Genomic DNA, 20,738 nt, shown 5'->3' with positions numbered 1-20,738 from the left:
CTGCCGTAAGTTAAAAGTACAGAGATTGAGAGTAAGCATCTAGAAGCTTTTAGGGCAGTTCGACAGTAGTCTTATGTCTGCTGAATACAATAAAATTGGTGCTTGAATTTTAATGCTTTTTAAGTTTCATTTTCTTAGTTGTTCCCTTTTATGAAATTCTACAAAACTATTGGTGTCTGATGGATTGGAAATTTAAAAGAAAAACCTGGTTCTTCGCTACAGATAGTTTCAGAAACACTGTGCATTAGGGAACAATATACTTTATCAGACAGCTTGCTGGTGAGCAACAGCCTGTATAAACTCAGTGTAAAAACCAAAAGAAACAAATAATACTTTGTCTTATTTTTTCTGTGGCGTTATGAAATCTTTAAGCAGTTTGCATTGTCCACTGTCCTCTGGGAGTTGACATGTGACTGCTGGCTTTGTTTTCCCTGAAGCCTGTGGCTTCGTCATGGGTACTGGTTAGCATCGCTGAGATTCACCAACTAGAGACATACGTTTTTCTCTCTAAGCATTGTTAGCATAGGTATATCCCATGTAATTATTGGCTACAAGAAACTTTATTAATTGTGCATGTTGTCTCTTTAGTTCTCTGTGGTTTTGATTTGGATTTCATTAAGGAAAAATGAATTGACTGTTGGTACTTTTATTTCTTAGCTAATTGAAGTCTGCCAGATGGATGATTTTGGCAAAGTAAAATACATTCTTTGCCTAGTTATCAGTAACTTGAAAACATTCTAAATCTCTATTATATTCAAGTTGATGCTTGTTTATATAAAATTTGGAAGTACATATTCTAAGGTGATTAATTTTGTATTTAGGCTTTTGAGCATTTTATTTGTAACAGTGCTTTCTGTTACATCATAAGTTTGTTAAAATAATTAAACACTACTTGGAATGTAATAAGAGAACCTCTGATTCTGCATATTTAAGTGCTTGAACTGTAGAACTGTAGAGCTAGAACTACAAACTGTGGTTTGTAGACTCCCAAACTAACCTAGGCATGCAAGTGTTCTGCTGATTGGGAGCAAGAGAGATTCTAGATGGCCACTCAAGGTTGCTTCCAGCTCTTTAATATTAGTCTGTTTCATGTACTTTTTTTTTTTTTAAAAAAGAATGATTTGACTTTAAAATGCAAATTTCTATTTGGAGTTTATACTATGTAGTATGACTTCAGAGAAACCATGTGGAATCGCTTATATCAGGTGCGGAACCATTTATCCCGTGTGCTGAGTTTTTGAATGTGGATATTTCCAAAATAGCTGTAATGGCAGCACTAACTGTTAACCTTCTGCACCCATGTAATGTGATCCCATCCTGTAGCTCTGCCATTTCTTAGCTAGAAGGCCAGCTTTCAGTTAGAGGCATTCTGGGTTAATACGGAGGAGCAAGTAGGAAGAGAGAGCTCAGGAATCTCCTCTTTCGTGACAGTGTGGGTGGGGGATGCCTTGCCATTTCTGTGCCCCGCTCTATGCTATGCAGAACTTTGGTCAGTGGCCTGGGGACCAGAAAGTGTCAGGAACTGAGAAGACACATTTCTTTCCCACAGGCTCTGCTTCTAATGATATCAGGTGGTAGGATAAGAGGAAAAGAAATTGCAGCTGGAACTCTTTTGTTACATTTGTGCGGGTGAAGGTTTCCTTTGGTGTTGGGTTCACTGGTCCTGTCTGTGTAAGCAAGGCAGGGCCTGCTGTGTAAATATGGCCAGGCCTGCTGCCGAAGCTGTGCATGGTCTAGAGAAGGGTGTTGAGTTGGGAGATGAGTGAGTGGAACTGGTAGAGTGATGAGTTGAGCTTTTCTCACTGGATATCCTGTCCTGAAGCCAAGATCTGTGAGGATCCATGTTTCCCTCTGACTCATTCAGTCATCCTCACCAAATCAGCAGTTGGATGTAATGTGACCATTTCATTTGTCAGTACAAACCAGTCTTGTATTTGGCATTGTAAGTACTTGGTCCATAGATCTATGTGGTAAGGAGTGACAGTGATTTCTCTTTAAGCAAGTTGGGGAAAAAAAGACCAAGACTGTTTTCTTAGGTATGCTGGCAAAAAATGGCATGTACTTCAATTTTTAAAGGAGGCTTTAAAAACAAAAGTTTATTTTCTCTCGGCAACATTTAACTTCCAAATATGTATACTTTTTTTAGATTGATAAAGGAAGCTGGCAAACAAGATCCAGAGCTGGCTTATATCAGCAGCAATTTTATAACTGGACATGGCATTGGGAAGAATCAGCCTCGCAACAAACAGATGGAAGCAGAATTCAGAAAACAGGAAGAGGTAACTAAAAATAAGTGTACAGTGACAATTTTCAGGACATATACAAAGTGCCCATAGGGGCTCCCTTTTATCATAGTTCCCCAGAATAGGTTTTTTTTTATTGTATTATAGAATACTTGTTCGTATATTAGACCAGCTGTCCCCATGAGGTGGCTGTATAGTGATTTACATGCTCAGAATTAGAATAGCTATCTGGAAAACCAATTATCTGTTTTAATTGCCATCAACCAACTTATTTTCTGTGATTGAATTGATGTCACACAACTGCATTTCATGGAAAGGCAAAACATGTATAACCATAACTCTTACACATTCCATATGACCATGAATTAACAAACTGCAATCTTTTCCTAGAAAGTGTTTTCTTTTTTTCATTTAAAGAGTTACCTTGTTTGAATACTTTAAAAAAAAAAAAGCACTGTATTTTGTAGATTTTAGCTTAAATTTTTTTGTGCTTTTTAAGATCTTAATACAGGAAACAGCATTGTAAAGATGCTAAAACCTAACACCATGTTCTGGCTTGTACACAAAAGCCTATTTAAAGTTTATTATTTAACTTAAAATCAACAGAATAATTCCCATTGAAGACCTTTTCTACATTGTAGCTTTTTGATAATACCTAAATTTGTAGCGTCCGGGAGCCAGTCTGATAGATCTGTCAGAAAACTAGCTTATGTTACCATTTAATTTATCCTGAATTGGAGAATGTCATTAAATCAGTTTCTTTGTCCATGTGTCCAAGCATCCTGAGTTTTCTGTGATACTGTCATCTTCTTTAGCCTGGCCATAAGGGTTTAGAATGCCCAGAGTATGTATATCAGAAATGACAGTTGTCATTTACTTTATATATATATATATATATATTAATTTCTTTTTTTGTGGGCATTTTCTTAGAAGTGCTTTTCTTGGTGGATTTTTTTCAGGTTCTTAGGAAATTTCGAGCACATGAGACCAACCTGCTTATTGCAACAAGTATTGTAGAAGAGGGTGTTGATATACCAAAATGCAACTTGGTGGTTCGTTTTGATTTACCCACAGAATATCGATCCTATGTTCAATCTAAAGGAAGAGCAAGGGCACCCATCTCTAATTATATAATGTTAGCAGATACAGACAAAATAAAAAGTTTTGAAGAAGACCTTAAAACCTACAAAGCTATCGAAAAGGTAAGATCAACAAATTAATATGTGCTGACAGGTTGGGAACAAAAATTAATATGGTTTCTTTGTTCTTGGTATGCATAGAAACAGATGAGTTTTACCTACAGGCAGTAATTTCAAAAGAGGTGCACCCTGTGTACATAGTAAGGAAGTTGAGACTGATTACAAAGACCCAACAGTGTTGTGCAAAGGGTTTGAAAGGGCACGATAAGAGAACAGTGAAAATGATTATCATATACGTTATTGGGGATGGATGTCTGGGAAATTGCATTGTAAATACGGACAGTAATTGTTGACTGCTTGAGTTATTGAGTGATTGGAAAGTGATGACATAGTAGTTACATTTGGAAAGACTGACAGTCACGTCTGTGTGCGTGTGTGTGGAGGGGCAGTACAGTATAGACTTTGTACCATATGGTGAGGGTCTCCATTTGATTGGAACTGGGAGGGATTTGTTGGAAGAAGATGTCTGCAGCAGGTGACTTTGAGGTATTGAAGTATATTTAGGAGAGAGAGAGATTTTCAAGAGAATTTGTTTCCATAGGTACAGTGGCAGACGGCATATGGCAAAGAAGACATGTGTTTTCATTGTAAGTTCTGTTTTTCAAATGTTTAGATCTTGAGAAACAAGTGTTCCAAGTCGGTTGATACTGGTGAGACTGACATTGATCCTGTCGTGGATGATGATGACATTTTCCCACCATATGTGTTGAGGCCTGACGATGGTGGTCCACGAGTCACAATAAACACTGCCATTGGACATATCAATAGGTATGGCATCATATCATTTGTGTGAAAAGTCTGGGAATGTTGCACAGTTTAAGTCTAAACCTGTACATTTTGTATTGTTTACAATTTTGCATTTGCCAGTTTTCACTTATTGTAGTATTTTTGATAAAGAAGTTACTTTAAAAATTTTTTTTTAATCAAAATGCAAAAAAAAAAGTATCAAGCAACAATAAAAGTTTAGTATTCCTTGGCAAGGCTAACGTAATGAAGGCATTTTAAATTGGGTTTAATTTAATTTTATAATTGTCATAATTTTATAAACCAATTTTTTTCTAAATCCTGAAGTTTTTGTTTTGTGCCGTAACCATTGGGTAATGTTGAATTTTTCCCCTAGAAATAAAGTAAGATTGTGATAACCTAATTTATATTTTTGGTACATTGTAATGTACTTTGACCAGAGCTGATAAAATTTCTAAGAGCTAAGAAGAATAGATGCATTCCCGGATTATATATCAGGATAATTTCTATTCAGAGACAAAATAAAGGAGCAAGTATAAGATTTTCTTTGTAACCTTTTATTTTGAAACAATTTCAAACTTTAAAGTGTTGTAAGAATTCACATATGTCCTTCACCCAGACACCAAGAGAGACTCATCCAGTTTCATGAGAATGTTCTACAAAGCCAAAAGATCCACCGTAGAGTCAGGAGTTGTCATGATGCCCTGTTCTCACATCTTCCTAGTCTCTTTCAGTCTGGAACCATTCTTCAGTCTCTCCTTGACTTTAATGACCTTGAAACTTTGGAAGATGACAGGCTGTCATTTTGTAGTCTGACTCTCAGTCTGGGTTTGTCTGGTATTTTCTCATGATCAGATTACACATTTTTGGGCAGCACATCACTGAAGTGATGGTGTATTCTCCTCATCCCATCTTACCAAGTGGCACACCATGTTGATTTGTGCCCTTACTGGTGGTAACTTAGATCACTTAAGCATGCCAATTTTTTCTACTGTAAAGTTACTTTTCATCCCTTTTATAATTAGTAAATATTTCATGGAGAGATACTTTGAAGCTATGTAAAATGTATTCCTCTTCTCAATTTAACTCATTAGTGTAAGCATTCTTTGATATTTTTTTGCCCAAATTGATTATTGCTATGATGACTACTAAATGATGATTGTCTAAATCCCTGATTTTGTATTTATTAATTGGCATTCTACCATCCATTTATTCTCTCCGTTTATTCATTCTTACTATTTTTTAATGTCTGTGAACTTATGGACTGTTGTTTTATTTAATGAGTTATAATCTATCATTATCATTTACTGTTTGTTTTGATGTTAAAATTGTTTCATATTTGATCAGTGGGAACCCCTTAAAGCAGGTTTCTGTGTTTTTTTAACGTGTCACCATTATTTGTTGAATACTTCCTTGTTTTATGGCACAAGACATTCTAGACTGCTCCAGCCTTGATGTTGGCAATTTCCTCAACATAAAAGGGTCTGGTTCCTTTTAGTGGAGAATGAGTTATGGTTAGAAACCAAGCAGGACACTGGATTTATTTATTGCTACTGGAATATTGCTACTGCCAGGCTTTTTTAATGGACAGAGCTAGAATATTTGTTTGTTCATGTTTATATCTGTATTTGTCTATCTGTTTATACCTCCATTTTTAGTGTGACACTAGAGGTTTCACTCTGGATTTCCTCTTTTTTGTCTTTGTACCTCCTTTCTCTAATAGTGAGAAGTTTGGCTCCTGTTGTCTTCAGAATAATTAGTGTTCAGTCTTCCTGTATGTAGCTGTCTGTTGCTCTGTAGGACTGCCACTGCGGTCGGGTGCCTTGCTGCGCAGGCCGCAACTTCACAGGGTTGCTGCACATGCCGGCACCCTCCTGATGTGAGTCCTGTCCCAGCATCCCTTTCTGGCTAGCTTTCTGCCCTGCTCCAACCTTCCCTGGTGCTGCTGCTTGGTGAGCTGCTTGTTCTGCTGTCCATTTTGTGACAGCACTGGCTGTCCTGCCCTCTTCCTTACACATTCTGGTAGTTGTTGGCTAATGTAAGATGATTAAGGAACAAACACCGGCAGTATGCTTTTCTACAGATTCAGAACAATACTTAGTGCTCTTTCTGTTATGGTAATCACTCAACACACGTGGCTATTTAAATCCAAAATTCAATTAAAATAATAAATGGAGTTTCATAGTTATACTTGTCACATTTCAAGTGCTCACCAGCCACTGCCTTGTTGGACATCACAGATAGAGAACATCTTTCAGAAGTTCTGATAGCACCATTCTGTCTTGTTGAAAGTTTGAAGCAATGAAATTTAAATGCCACATATAAATACAAATCCAGTAGAGAAGAGGCACATGACAAATCAAACTTGAGATTGTAAATATCAGTATTTTCTCAGTTGTAGATTCAGCCTCAGAATTTTTCTTTTTTTTCACAGATACTGTGCTAGATTACCAAGTGATCCATTTACTCATCTAGCTCCTAAATGCAGGACCCGAGAGTTGCCTGATGGTACATTTTATTCAACTCTTTACCTGCCAATTAATTCACCTCTTCGAGCCTCCATTGTTGTAAGTTTAGAAAAAGAAATGATTTTTATCTTTTAAAATATGCCATTAGTGGAAGTTTTTGAGCTTTTCTAAGACTTGCAAGTTGCAGGTAGATTTGATTTTAAAATCCACTTTCATGAGCAAGAGCCTTGTGTTGACAGATCAAAAATAAAAATGCAAAACAAATTTACTCTCAAAAGTAGATCTGTAACTCTTTTGTAGTCATCTAGATGTTCATGTTTGTAACAATCTGTCTAATTTACAGACACTTAGAACTGCACTAGGTGATCTCTAAGTTTCTTCTAAGATGTTATGAACATACACATTTTTGACAGAATGATTCAGCTGTGGCTTAGACACTTAGAGTAATATAAAATTTATTAGAGATCATTGCATTTTTATAGTTATTTTGTTGGTGACTCAAAAATTCGCTTTTTATAAATACTATTCTTGGTCTCAGTACTGATTTCCAAATATTCCAAGATAACTAGTTTCTATTGCACATAAAAAGCTGCTCAATGCTATTAATGTTATAGCTATTTCTTGATAAATCTTTATTTTGTCTTTTTGTTACATATTTGTCGATTAGTAAAAATAAGATACTTAAAATCTTACTGAAAATTAAATTCATCAAAATTGTAAAATCTTAATTATGACTTAGTTTTTACTGGGCAGGACTTTTAAAGGCGAATATTTCAAATATGGAGATTAGGGATTTTTTTTAAACTTTCTGGAATTTTTAAAAATAAAGAATTTTGTTTTGGTAAATTGAACTTTAAAAATGTTGGGGCAGTGGTTTCATAGGTGTTTTGTGTGCTAGAGGTGGTAATATAGCTATGTGCATATACAATGGAAAGGTTTTTGTTATTTTCAGGGTCCACCAATGAGCTGTGTACGATTGGCTGAAAGAGTTGTAGCTCTCATTTGCTGTGAAAAACTGCACAAAATTGGTAAGGACATTTGAAAAGCATATACAAATAAAAATAAATTAGAAACAGTGTAAAAAAAAATAGAGAGGACTTGATCTCTAAGGATTTTGTAGAGCTATGCACTTGCTGCTCTTAGAGTACTTCGGTGAATATAAGTGTGTTGGTAACTTGGAGATCCTACCGTGTTGTGGGAGCTCTGTTTTCCATAGCTTAACTGCAGACAACTGTCATTGATTTGCTCTCTTTACTGACTCCCTTAAATACATAAAGGTCTTTTCTTAATTGTTGAATCCTATACCATGAACACTTGTGTCTTATTGTATCAGTCTCTCAAATTAGTCTAGGCTAGTGTAGAAATTCTTTTTTAAAAAATAGACTGTTTTTTTTTTTTGTTTTTTGTTTTTTTTTGAGACGGAGTTTCACTCTTGTTACCCAGGCTGAAGTGCAATGGCGCAATCTCAGCTCACCGCAACCTCTGCCTCCTGGGTTCAGGCAATTCTCCTGCCTCAGCCTCCTGAGTAGCTGGGATTGCAGGCATGCGCCACCATGCCCAGCTGATTTTTTGTATTTTTAGTAGAGACGGGGTTTCACCATGTTGACCAGGATGGTTTCGATCTCTTGACCTCATGATCCACTCGCCTTGGCCTCCCAAAGTGCTGGGATTACAGGCTTGAGCCACCGTGCCTGGCCCAGACTGTTTTTTTTTTTTTCAATCCTGCTCCTCCTGTATAAGTAGACCCATTTTCTATGGGTTTTTTATTTAACATTCATATGTTTAGATGTTTTTGTTTCTGAGCCTTAGGACAGAATTTGCTGTCCTGCCCATATTGAATATATGGATGCCAAAATAGACTTTACCTGAAGCGTGAATCTGATTACTTTTACATTGTAAAAGGCAAAGGTGCTTCAGTTTTCATTACTTTTCCAGGTCCCGCTAACATAGTTGTGTTCTAGATTATTTACTAATTAATTAGGCAAAATCTGGATTATGTTAATTCTCTGTTTAAATTTCTTAGGCGAACTGGATGACCATTTGATGCCAGTTGGGAAAGAGACTGTTAAATATGAAGAAGAGCTTGATTTGCATGATGAGGAAGAGACCAGTGTTCCAGGAAGACCAGGTTCCACAAAACGAAGGCAGTGCTACCCAAAAGCAGTTAGTATTGGTTAGAACAGAGTCAAAACTAGTCTTTCCGAATTCATTTCCTGCTACATCCCATCTCAGTTCCTCTGCTTGTTGGGGTCCCACACCCTTGCAGTTTGGCCCACTCTGGATCTCAGCTCCTTTCTCCCATTCACAACTTCTCTCTGATCAGTCCCTTTCCTTCCTTGTGTGCACTGTGTGCTCTTCCACTTCAGAGGTTGCTTTTGTTTTTCTCCTCAAGGATTCTTGGACCCATCTCTCATATTCTACCCAGAATGAGTTTAGTTCATTTAAAAAGACATTCTTTGTTTCATTCATTTTAGTGGTGTGATTCTTGTTTTACTTATAATTTGGGGCAAAGACAGAAGAGGATTTGTATGATAAAATAAGCAAGTGAGAAGATGCCCTCTCAAGATGACAGGTACACTGGAAGGTAGAAGCACAAATGTTCATTAAGAGTTAGGATGCGGGCTATTGGAAATCAAAGTAAGTTATTTCCATGGAATGTTTCTAACTCAATCTGTGGGCATTATAGCAGAGTTCACACATGAAAGCATCTCTAAATCTGACTTCTAGTAATAGCCATAGTTGGCCGAAGCATTTATTTTTAAAATATGTGTTAATATTTTTACCTCATAAGAACCCCAAGCAAAAGCAGCATTTTGCTGTGTGTAGTAGTCCCGCTTACCCTTGGAGGATGTGTTCTAAGACCCACAGTGGAAACCGCAGATAGTATTGGTCCTCTAACAGCTCGTCATTGTTTCATTATAACGTTGATGAGGAAAAACACACTCATTCCCAGCCAGGGCCACTGTTTATGTGGAGTTGGCACATTCTCATACCTGCTTACTCCAGTTTCGTCCTACATCCCAAAATGTGGACATCAGCTGATCTTCTCTGCCCCACTCTGAGTGAGCATGGGAATGTGCGAGTGTGTGCCTTGCCACAGGGTGGTGTCCTGGCTGGGATGGGTTCCCACATGGGGCCCTGAGCTGCTGGGATAGACTCTGGCACTCTTGGCCCTGAACTGGAATTAGTGGGTGAATAATCATCTTCCTTGTTTTTATTCATCTTTCTTAAGTGTATGTATGGCTCACATTTATTTTAAAGTTTAATATTAAAAGTTTTTTTAATTTAGAAATTTGATGATATTCTTGTCACCAGAAATATGCTGGAGGAACTTAACTGGTTTATGTCAATTAGCCTTTGGGAAAATTGGTTTCTTCCTACTTTGTTTCCCTTAGCCAGTATCTAAGAACCTGCTGAAGGCATTGAGGACTTATAGCATATATTATGCTTTTAAAAATAGATTTATACAAATTTATGATAGTTTAAGGTATAAATTAGGCACAGTAATAATAAAATAGAATACCTATAACCATATACTGTAATAAAAATTATGTGAATGTGGTCTCTCTCAAAATATTGTACACACCTACTTATTGGACCATGACTAACCTCAGGTAACTGAAACCACAGAAGCTGCAGATAAGGGGGGCTGCTATGCTTGTATCTTCGCCTAAATATGTGGTTCTTTGGTTTTGCTTATGCAGTTTTACTTTAAAAAATTTTGCGTCCTGCTTAGCATTTTCAAATTCAGAATCCTGTTAGTTTTTTTTTAAAATCGTGAACATTACCCATTTTCCCAAAATGCTTGTTTCCCTCATACCAAATTTTCATGAGACTAGTTTTGTATGATAAAGTCACTCTAGTGATAAGTGTTTTTTTAAATTTAATTTAATTTAATTTTTAAAATTTATTTATTTATTTATTTTTGAGATGGAGTTTCGCTCTTGTTACCCAGGCTGGAGTGCAATGGTGCGATCTTGGCTCACCGCACCCTCCGCCTCCTGGGTTCAAGCAATTCTCCTGCCTCAGCCTCCTGAGTAGCTGGGATTACAGGCACGGGCCACCATGCCCAGCTAATTTTTGTGTTTTTAGTAGAGACGGGGTTTCACCATGTTGACCAGGATGGTCTCCATCTCTTGACCTCGTGATCCACCCACCTCGGCCTCCCAGAGTGCTGGGATTACAGGCGTGAGCCACCGCACCCAGCCCAGTGATAAGTGTTTTGAAAAGCATAGTACTGGCTGGGTGTGGTGGCTCCCACCTGTGATCCCAGCACTTTGGGAGGCTGAGGCAGGAGGATCCCTTGAGACCAGGAATCTGAGACCAGCCTAGTCAACATAGTGAGACCTTGTCTCTACAAAAAAAGAAAAGCGTGGTACTGCCTGGCATCCTGTTTAATCAATACATACATTCTGTATTTTCTGATTCTCTATAAATTATAACTGTCTCTTAGCATTTTTGTACCTTTTAACTACAGATGCAATTCTTTTTTATTGAACCTTAGGAACTGTAAAACCACAATCTGAAGGATTGTGTTAATGTTGAAAGCCTAGAGGCAATCTCAGTTTAATTATGGTTCACTCACATAATGAGGGAGCCATTACAAATGATATTGGTTCGTATTGACCCTGACAAATACTCACTTTACAGTAACTGGGAACAAAAATCTGGTTATCTCACAAACACACACAGACATACACATACCCCAATATACACCAGTGTTTTGTGATTTTATTTGTATTGAAAAATATAAATGTATATGTTTCAATATGTTTATACATTGAAAAAAGTCTAGGAAATTGTACAGTATATATAAATGTTAATAAAGGTTATCTTTGAGTGGTTTTTAAAACTTTATTTTTTTTTAACTTTATTTTCTGATACTCCACAGTGAGTACTTAAAAAGCCCAAGGAAGAGATGAGTTTTCTTGTCAAAAGAGATCAAATGAGTATTATTTTTAAAAAGGCCCTACAGTGTTGGATTGTTTTATATGTAATTTTGGTATTAGCTATATAGTCAACAGTGCATTATAATATATGTGAACTTGGGCCACTATCGGCAGCCTCTGCCTGAGATTCGCTGACTTACCCAGCAGGGTTAAGTAATTAAGAGGTGTCATGCCTTGGGTATTTTCTTGGCTTTTTCTCATCAGCTTTTAGTAAAGCCAGAATTAATTTGTTTCCTTGCTTACATCTGGAAAAGAGGATATTACACTTGAGCATGACACTTACTTTTCCTTTCCAACTCTAGATTCCAGAGTGTTTGAGGGATAGTTATCCCAAACCTGATCAGCCCTGTTACCTGTATGTGATAGGAATGGTTTTAACTACACCTTTACCTGATGAACTCAACTTTAGAAGGCGGAAACTCTATCCTCCTGAAGATACCACAAGATGCTTTGGAATACTGACAGCCAAACCCATACCTCAGGTAGATATTTCATAATGACAAAAACATCTTGCTTAAGAAAAGGAAACAACAAAAAACTAGTAGTAAGTACTTTTTGTTACCTCAGTATGTTTAATATTTAAAGATTAAGGTACCTCTTGTATTTCTCCACTGGAAAGCATAATTTCTCTTCTGAAGTTAACTGTAATGGAATAAAATATCTGCTAACTTTGAGGGGTACTTTGTTTTTCCTTTTGCCAAGATTCCACACTTTCCTGTGTACACACGCTCTGGAGAGGTTACCATATCCATTGAGTTGAAGAAGTCTGGTTTCATGTTGTCTCTGCAAATGCTTGAGTTGATTACAAGACTTCACCAGTATATATTCTCACATATTCTTCGGCTTGAAAAACCTGCACTAGAATTTAAACCTACAGACGCTGATTCAGCTTACTGTGTTCTACCTCTTAATGTTGGTAAGAAAAAAATCTTATTTGATAACTCTAAATTAGACACATACGAATACATAGCTTAGGTGTGAAACTTACCTGTATCATGTTTTAACAAGCTAAAGAGTCTTTTTTTTCTCTTCTAAGTTAATGACTCCAGCACTTTGGATATTGACTTTAAATTCATGGAAGATATTGAGAAGTCTGAAGCTCGCATAGGCATTCCTAGTACAAAGTATTCAAAAGAAACACCCTTTGTTTTTAAATTAGAAGATTACCAAGATGCAGTTATCATTCCAAGGTAGGTATTTAAATGGAAAGGAAAATGGTAGTGATACTTTGTTTTAAAAGATGTACTTATTCACCTGGGAATATAAGTGGGCTGTGACTTTAGCATTGTAATTACTAATAGGAAATGTATTAGTCAGGCATCCTAATGCATGCTGCAGTCACAGCTACTCAAGAGGCTGAGGTGGGAGGGTTGCTTCAGCTCAGGACATCTAGGCTGTGGTAAGCTGTGATCACACCACTGCACTCCAGCCTGGGCAACAGATCAGGGGGAAATAAAAGAAAACATAAGTAATCTATTAAGGTGGACCTGTTCTCTGCAGTTTATGTGCTTAAAAAATAATACCTAAAACATTATAGGTAAGGAATTTTACTTTGTAAAGGGTCAGATAATCTAATGTTGATAGACTTTCTTCTTGAAATCTCCATCTTTTATTCTCCAAAGTCTTATAGAATTTGATTATAAATAATAATACCATTTCTTAAAAATTTTATAAGGAATAATATTAAGCTCTATGAAAATAGTAAATCTGGAATGTTTTTTTCCTTATTTTATAAAAATTTGGGGAATAGAGTTTTGGAGCAATAAAATTGAGTACAGTCAGTTTTCAAATAATTATATTACTGGCTGTAATTCGGTCTTTCATTGCTTTTTTTTCTTTTTGCACCTCAGAACATTTTAAATGTTATCAGGACTGTCACTGTCATAGATGATGCAGTAATACATTTTATATGACAAGTGTCTTTAATGTTTAGCATTAGTAATATATAAAGTATTTACTCTGTGGATAGTGTAAATTTTTTATGCTGTTTATATTGTTGAAATAGATAAAGGTGCCATTTAGCTTCATGTGTCATCAAAATGTGGATATTTAGAACAAGAATAAAAATAAAGTGGGACAGTAATGTGTCAGTTTTTACTTGATAAAAATATAGTTCTTATATCCTTGAAATATATTTGGAATTAAAATTTTTATAGTTACTTATTTTTAATCTTTTGACTTCTTAATCATGATTTCCATACTAAAAACAGTTGTGTTTGAGAATTATTGAGTTAAACCAAAAGTCAACTGTTCTTTGTTTTTCCTTTTTAGATATCGTAATTTTGATCAGCCTCATCGATTTTATGTAGCTGATGTGTACACTGATCTTACCCCACTCAGTAAATTTCCTTCCCCTGAGTATGAAACTTTTGCAGAATATTATAAAACAAAGTATAATCTTGACCTAACCAATCTCAACCAGCCGCTGCTGGATGTGGACCACACATCTTCAAGGTAAGGGGCTTCAGAGATGACACTGGAATTGCACTTGAGACATTCTCACCAGACATCACTAGATATGCAGAGGTTCGCTGTCCCCCTGCCCACCCGTGGACTATCTGAATTCAGGAGATGCTTTGTACACACACTTGCCCAAGAGGCAGGGTAGCCCAGGAGGCTGTAGTTTAAATGAGGCTCTTCAGGTGGTGTTTGGGCACAGTGAAGTTGGAGAACCACTGTGAACATGTACTGATTTTTGTGTGTTTGATAAAATGGTTTTGGAATTCTTACAGACTTAATCTTTTGACACCTCGACATTTGAATCAAAAGGGGAAAGCTCTTCCTTTAAGCAGTGCTGAGAAGAGGAAAGCCAAATGGGAAAGTCTGCAGAATAAACAGGTAATGAGTTAATTGTACTAGCATAACTTACTATTTGTTTGCGTATTAAAGATTATTGAAGATGACTTTGAATTTTATCAAGTTAAATGCATGATTTGTTAATTTTTTAGAAGTTACCTAATCTTCAGATTTTGTTTTGTTTTAATCAGTGTTATGTATTGAATGTTATTTGAATAACATTGAGAGTACATTAACATTGAGAATAACATTAAGTATTGAGAGTTTTGTTTTTATACTTGGCCTATTAATGTAGCACAAAATCATTCTCATAAATCCTATAATCCCATTTGACCTTAGAGGATTATTTTTTTAAATATTTTTTAAAATTAGGTTTTACTAGCATTTATGATTTTCTTTATTTATTAGTGAAATTGGTCTTTTCTTTTTTAAATTTTTGTGTGTGTGTGCTTTGTATTTATCTGTCCATTTTTCCCCCTTGCTTGAAGATACTGGTTCCAGAACTCTGTGCTATACATCCAATTCCAGCATCACTGTGGAGAAAAGCAGTTTGTCTCCCCAGCATACTTTATCGCCTTCACTGCCTTTTGACTGCAGAGGAGCTAAGAGCCCAGACTGCCAGCGATGCTGGTGTGGGAGTCAGATCACTTCCTGCAGATTTTAGGTATGCCTGTGCAGTCAGCCAGAAAGAAAACAGATTATGAGATCCTGTTTGCAAAAGACCAGAATTAAGTTTAAATAGTATATAAAATAATTATTAAGTAAAAAGAAAATGCGGATATCTTATGCTCTTGTCAGGTCCCAGAGGGAAATGAGAGCCTTAAGGTCAGAAATAACCATTACTTCTTCAGCCATAACGGTTGGAGTGAGAATGAAGTCATTCTTTGTTACTGTGTCAGCATTTTCAGTCTGTTTTTCTTTTAAAAATCCAAATATATGTTAAAAAGCAATAGCCTCAGCATTTTCTTTGTCTTCATTAGTAAATGAGAAGAAAGTCTCTGCATTCTAAAGAAACTATTGGCTTGAGGATTCCCACTAATTTTGGTTATCCAGTTGGCAATACCAAGACTATTCTAGGGATTGAAGGAATTTTAAAATATAATAGGAATAACCACAATATTTGTTAAGTAATTACTACAGTGCCAAACACTAGCTTAAATGCTGTACTTTGTGTTAGCTCATTTAATCATTAAGACAGTGCTGTGAGTTAGGAATTGTTAGCCCTGTTTTGAGGTGCAGAAATTGAGGCACAGAGAGTTTATGTAAGTTGCCCAGAGTTACTCTGGGTTAACCAGAGTGCCTTGGGTTTCAGCCCCTGTAGCTAGGCCCTCATATATGAGGTCCTGCAGGATGCTCCCAAGCTTCATGACCTTCTTAACTACCACACTGTGCTCTGGGCCCTGTAGTCTAGAGCCAGGGATTAAAGCAGTAGAGAAAACCATGTCCCACTTTATAATTTACGTTGTGCAGAATTCCAAATAATGTTCATTTCTGGCCTGGGAACTTGCTTCTCTTCTGAAGTGAGTACATTTATAGGCATCTTGGTTTTTGTTTTTGTTTTTAAATTCAAACTGCTGTTGCTTTCAGCCTAGCTGTTTTGAAGAATCTGATGAAAAGTTATAAAAATGTCTTTGCAGATACCCTAACTTAGACTTCGGATGGAAAAAATCTATCGACAGCAAGTCTTTCATCTCAACGTCTAACTCCTCTTCAGCTGAAAATGATAATTACTGTAAGCACAGCACAATTGTCCCTGAAAATGCTGCACATCAAGGTGCTAATAGAACCTCCTCTCTAGAAAATCATGACCAAATGTCTGTGAACTGCAGAATGTTGCTCAGCGAGTCCCCTGGTAAGCTCCATGTGGAAGTTTCAGCAGATCTTACAGCAATTAATGGTCTTTCTTACAATCAAAATCTTGCCAATGGCAGTTATGATTTAGCTAACAGAGACTTTTGCCAAGGAAATCAGCTGAATTACTACAAGCAGGAAATACCCGTGCAACCAACTACCTCATATTCCATTCAGAATTTATACAATTATGAGAACCAGCCCCAGCCCAGTGATGAATGTACTCTCCTGAGTAATAAATACCTTGATGGAAATGCTAACAAATCTACCTCAGATGGAAGTCCCATGATGGCTGTAATCCCTGGTACGACAGACGCTATTCAAGTGCTCAAGGGCAGGATGGATTCTGAGCAGAGCCCTTCTATTGGGTACTCCTCAAGGACTCTTGGCCCCAATCCTGGACTTATTCTTCAGGCTTTGACTCTGTCAAACGCTAGTGATGGATTTAACCTGGAGCGGCTTGAAATGCTTGGCGACTCTTTTTTAAAGCATGCCATCACCACATATCTATTTTGCACTTACCCTGATGCTCATGAGGGCCGCCTTTCATATATGAGAAGCAAAAAGGTAAGAGGTGATTCTTTTATTTTGAGCAGTTAATTATTTAGTGTGCCTGAAAGTGATTTGCAGTGTTGGATAGTTTCAGAGGATGAGAAAGTATCATGCTCAGAAATTGCTACACCAGCCGAGCACAGCTGCTCCCTTGTTCCACCAGAGCCAGCTAAAGCCTGTGGCAGAACCACCTGGCAGCTCATGAATATTGCTTTACACCGATCACACATTCAGGTTTTGGGGCTTAGCTGATCTCCATGTGCCTTATTTATTGATTGAAATTCAGTTTAAAGGAAGCTATGAAAGTGTGTGCACCTCTTGATCCTGAGGGGGATATGAAGAAATGTGCATGTAGTCAGTCAAGGAGCTTCTGCTTTGTTGAGTTAAATACTTATTTGAGAGGGTACATCTTGGTTTATAAGGCATACAGACATGAGTAAGACATGAGTCTTGTGGAAGAGCTCATCTCCAAGATTTTGGAGAGGTGGGGGGAGAGTAATAACAGGCTTCAAATAGCTTGGCAGCTCTCTAGTGGGAAGAGGGTGACACCGGAGTTCTGAGTAAGAAACGCTTGGTATCTCAGAGGAAGTATGTGCTCTGAAATTCAGCATGGAGTAAGACTTAAGAAATGAAGGTAAGATATTAACGTGATGGTGGAAAAAAGAAGTGTCATAAGGCAACATGAGCCTCCTGGACAAATACCTTAGAAAGCTGCTGATCACCCTCAGCCTTCAGAAGGAATGAAGGAGCATCACTTATGAATCAAGGATGACATTAATGAAGGAGGCAGGTTTACAGTGCAAAAGCAAAGTGAACAGATGGCAGAGCATGTCAGCATCAGGGAAGCAGCTGTGGCAGCAGTCAGGAGTGTGGAAATACCCGAGAAAAGGCTTGAAAAGGCAGGTAGGGTGAAGCTGTGTGTGAGAGGCCTTGAATGCTGGGCTAAGGTTTACGTGTGTTTTGAATGGAACTTCAGCAGAAGGCACTGTTGAAGGAACATTGAGCAAGGAACTTTATTATTATTAATCACTTTATTAAATTAATAAAGTGGTGGTTTAAAATGATTAATCTGGTAGCAGAATGTAGTGTGAGTTGAAAAGCAAATCCAAACCAACAGCAGAAGTAGAAAATGGGGTAGAACTAGAGTTCTGGTAGAGAGGAAGGGGCTGAGGTGAGTGAGAATTTCAGAAGAAATAATTTCAGCTAACACTTTAGAAGTGCTTACTCTGCACTATAAAAGATACTATAATCATAAATATATATATACACACACATAAGAATTTAATTCTTATGATTCTGAGAGGTAGAAACTTTTATTTTCCCCATTTTATAGGTGAGGATAGCCTAGCGAAGTTAGCTTGCCCAAGGTTGCTTCCTAGGAAAGTGGCAGAGCTTGGGTTGAATCCAGACAGTCTGGCTTTGGAGACCTTGCCCTTCCCCATCACACTAGCCATTCCTGGTAGTACTGTCACACTAGGTGCCACACCAAGCATTTCACAAGTGTTCTGTCGTTTAATCTTCTCCAAGACTCTGGGAAGGAGCCGACACATCCCCATTTTGCAGATGAGGAAATTCACACTAAAGAGAGTCGAATAGGCTCAAGTCAGGTCACCTAACTAATCATCCAGGAGAGTCAGGAGTGTTTCTGAGGCCTCCCAGGATGCTCTTGAGGTGGACTGGAGGGGCAGTCATAACAGCCCTGGAAACTGGCAACTTAGGGGCAGGGGCAGGGCCAGGGCCAGGGAGGTAGGGAGAAATGTGGGAAGTCAAGGTTAGGGTTGGGGTTTTAGACCTCAGAATGTGAAGTTGAAATGTTTAGATAATTGAGGCTGTAGGATTAAGATAGGGTTTTGTAGAGTAGTCATCATGTGGAGGCTCTGAGAATGGGTGAGATTTCCAAGAGGTGGTTGCAGGAAGAAAGTTTCAGAGGCTTTGACGAGTGTGGCATAGGCAGTAGGATAGGATACTCTGCTAGATAGGATAGGACAGAGGTGACTTTCTGTTACAAAACTCATCCATTTGTCTGCTCAGAAACCTTGGACTCCTTATTTCTGCAGAACGAATGATCACTTCCTCAGCCTGCTGTTCAGGCCCTTTCAGCCCTGATGTGTTTTGAATCCTAGGCAGGTGGAAGCCCTTTGCAGCTCATTGGACGGACTCCACGCTTACACCCCCAGCCTTGGGGTCCTTGCTCTGTCCTGCCGTCTGCAGAGAGCTCACCCCTGTCATACCTGTTTGGAATTTTGCCCCATATCTGAGACCTTACGTAGCTCTTTCTTGTCCATCCTGCCCACCATTTCTGTCAACTTGGAACGTGATTTCCCTCCCATGTGAGTCCACGTTTCACTTTATCCTCTTCTTGGCACTGGTGATGCTTTGTTCTCTTAGCTTGGAAAGGGAAGCTAGCATTTATTTCAGCCTGCTACATTTCAGCCAGTGACGGAGAGTACTTTCGGCCATAGTGGTCACACTTACACTCCTTTTCCCTGCCAGCCTGTGTGTCGAGAGGACTGCCCGTCTGTCCTGCTGCTGTGATTCCCTTGAGGTTGCCTAATCGAGTGCCTCTCATGGTGGGTGTCTATTAAACAGTAGTTGAGTTACATGGGAAGAGGGTTCATGAAGTACTTAATAATAAGAAACCCAGGCTTATGAAAATAGGATTGACAATTCTAGACCCTAGTTTCCACGTAATAACTTGACAGAAATGCAATGATGTGAGCAAATTAGGAAGGAGATAGAGGCATTAGGAAAAACCAGACCAGAGGATAGACAGTAAAGCTGTTTCATTGATGTGAATAAACAGAAACATTTTGCTTCAGTTTTAAAAAGTAAAATCCCTGTAAAACAAAGGAATGATATTTGAGAGAGCATTACAGTTGAAATCCTATTTGTGACTTCAATTCTAGGAATATAACATTCTTTGAGTTCTGTTCGGTGCCAGTTTTCACTTTGCAGCTAGAGCTGATGGTATCATCCCCCCATTTCATTGAAGATATCGTGACATCTTGACTTTTTATATGGGTTCTTTTTTACTTTGATAATTCCAATTAGCAGCTTGCATTTTACATCATCAGGTTGTATTTTCAAGGCTTTGATATTGTCTGAACTGTTTCTTCTCATTCATAAGGAATTTGCACAGTTACATACATTATTTTTTGTCCTCTACATCTTATATTCAGAAGTATTTACCATCCTTGCCCCTGCTCCCAAGTTGCCAGTTTCCATGGCTGTTATAATACTCTTTATAACATAGATGGGTCGAAAAACTCTAGAGCCCTTATAATTAATTGATGACCGTATAATTAATTAATTTGAAGAACATTTAACTGAGGATATGTTAATATGCCTTGAATGAATTCCAGCAGTGATCATTTATAGATAAGTGTCCTAATATTTTCTGCTAAAGGTCAGCAACTGTAATCTGTATCGCCTTGGAAAAAAGAAGGGACTGCCCAGCCGCATGGTGGTGTCAATATTTGATCCCCCTGTGAATTGGCTTCCTCCTGGTTATGTAGTAAATCAAGACAAAAGCAACACAGATAAATGGGAAAAAGATGAAATGGTAAGGTTTTTTTTGTGTGTGTAACTAGAGGGATTTACTTTTTGGTGAGCCAGAGAATTTTGTTTTATTAACTTTTTGTTTCCTTTTCTTGGTATGTTTATAATAGATATTTGATATATTCAATTAATTCCTTCAAATATACTGTCTTTTCACAGAATTCAGAAATAGTGTTATAATTTTGATGAGGAATTATTTATTATTTTTATTATTTATTTTCCAAAGGCATAAGAGTATGTGATTATTTATTTTCCGAAGGCATAACAGTATGTGATGTTTTGACTTTGGGTTTTGCTGTTTTTTTTTTTTAATTTGCTTTGCTGTTATTTATTACAACTTATCCTAGATCCTTAGCTCTGTTCAGTGAAATAAATGAC

General features: G+C 37.5%; 1 protein-coding gene across 10 annotated transcripts in view; it reads left to right on the top strand.

Moving 5' to 3' along the window:
• DICER1 (dicer 1, ribonuclease III) overlaps nt 1-20,738 on the top strand; it is a 73,166-nt gene that overhangs the window by 39,294 nt on the left and 13,134 nt on the right. For all 10 annotated transcript variants that reach the window (XM_035261393.3, XM_035261391.3, XM_078335699.1 and 7 more), the window contains 14 exons: nt 2,147-2,279; nt 3,203-3,445; nt 4,056-4,210; nt 6,621-6,753; nt 7,607-7,682; nt 8,678-8,817; nt 11,906-12,085; nt 12,306-12,519; nt 12,640-12,793; nt 13,875-14,057; nt 14,336-14,441; nt 14,888-15,063; nt 16,037-16,817; nt 20,209-20,364. In XM_035261393.3, the coding sequence (XP_035117284.1) occupies nt 2,147-2,279; nt 3,203-3,445; nt 4,056-4,210; nt 6,621-6,753; nt 7,607-7,682; nt 8,678-8,817; nt 11,906-12,085; nt 12,306-12,519; nt 12,640-12,793; nt 13,875-14,057; nt 14,336-14,441; nt 14,888-15,063; nt 16,037-16,817; nt 20,209-20,364 (2,830 nt within the window). The remainder of the gene's footprint in view (nt 1-2,146; nt 2,280-3,202; nt 3,446-4,055; nt 4,211-6,620; nt 6,754-7,606; nt 7,683-8,677; nt 8,818-11,905; nt 12,086-12,305; nt 12,520-12,639; nt 12,794-13,874; nt 14,058-14,335; nt 14,442-14,887; nt 15,064-16,036; nt 16,818-20,208; nt 20,365-20,738) is intronic.

The sequence above is a fragment of the Callithrix jacchus genome, chromosome 8 (genome assembly GCF_049354715.1).
Source record: "Callithrix jacchus isolate 240 chromosome 8, calJac240_pri, whole genome shotgun sequence".
Lineage (NCBI taxonomy): Eukaryota > Metazoa > Chordata > Mammalia > Primates > Cebidae > Callithrix > Callithrix jacchus.
Note: the sequence above shows the minus strand (reverse complement) of the source record. Positions and strands in the feature narration are given on the sequence as shown.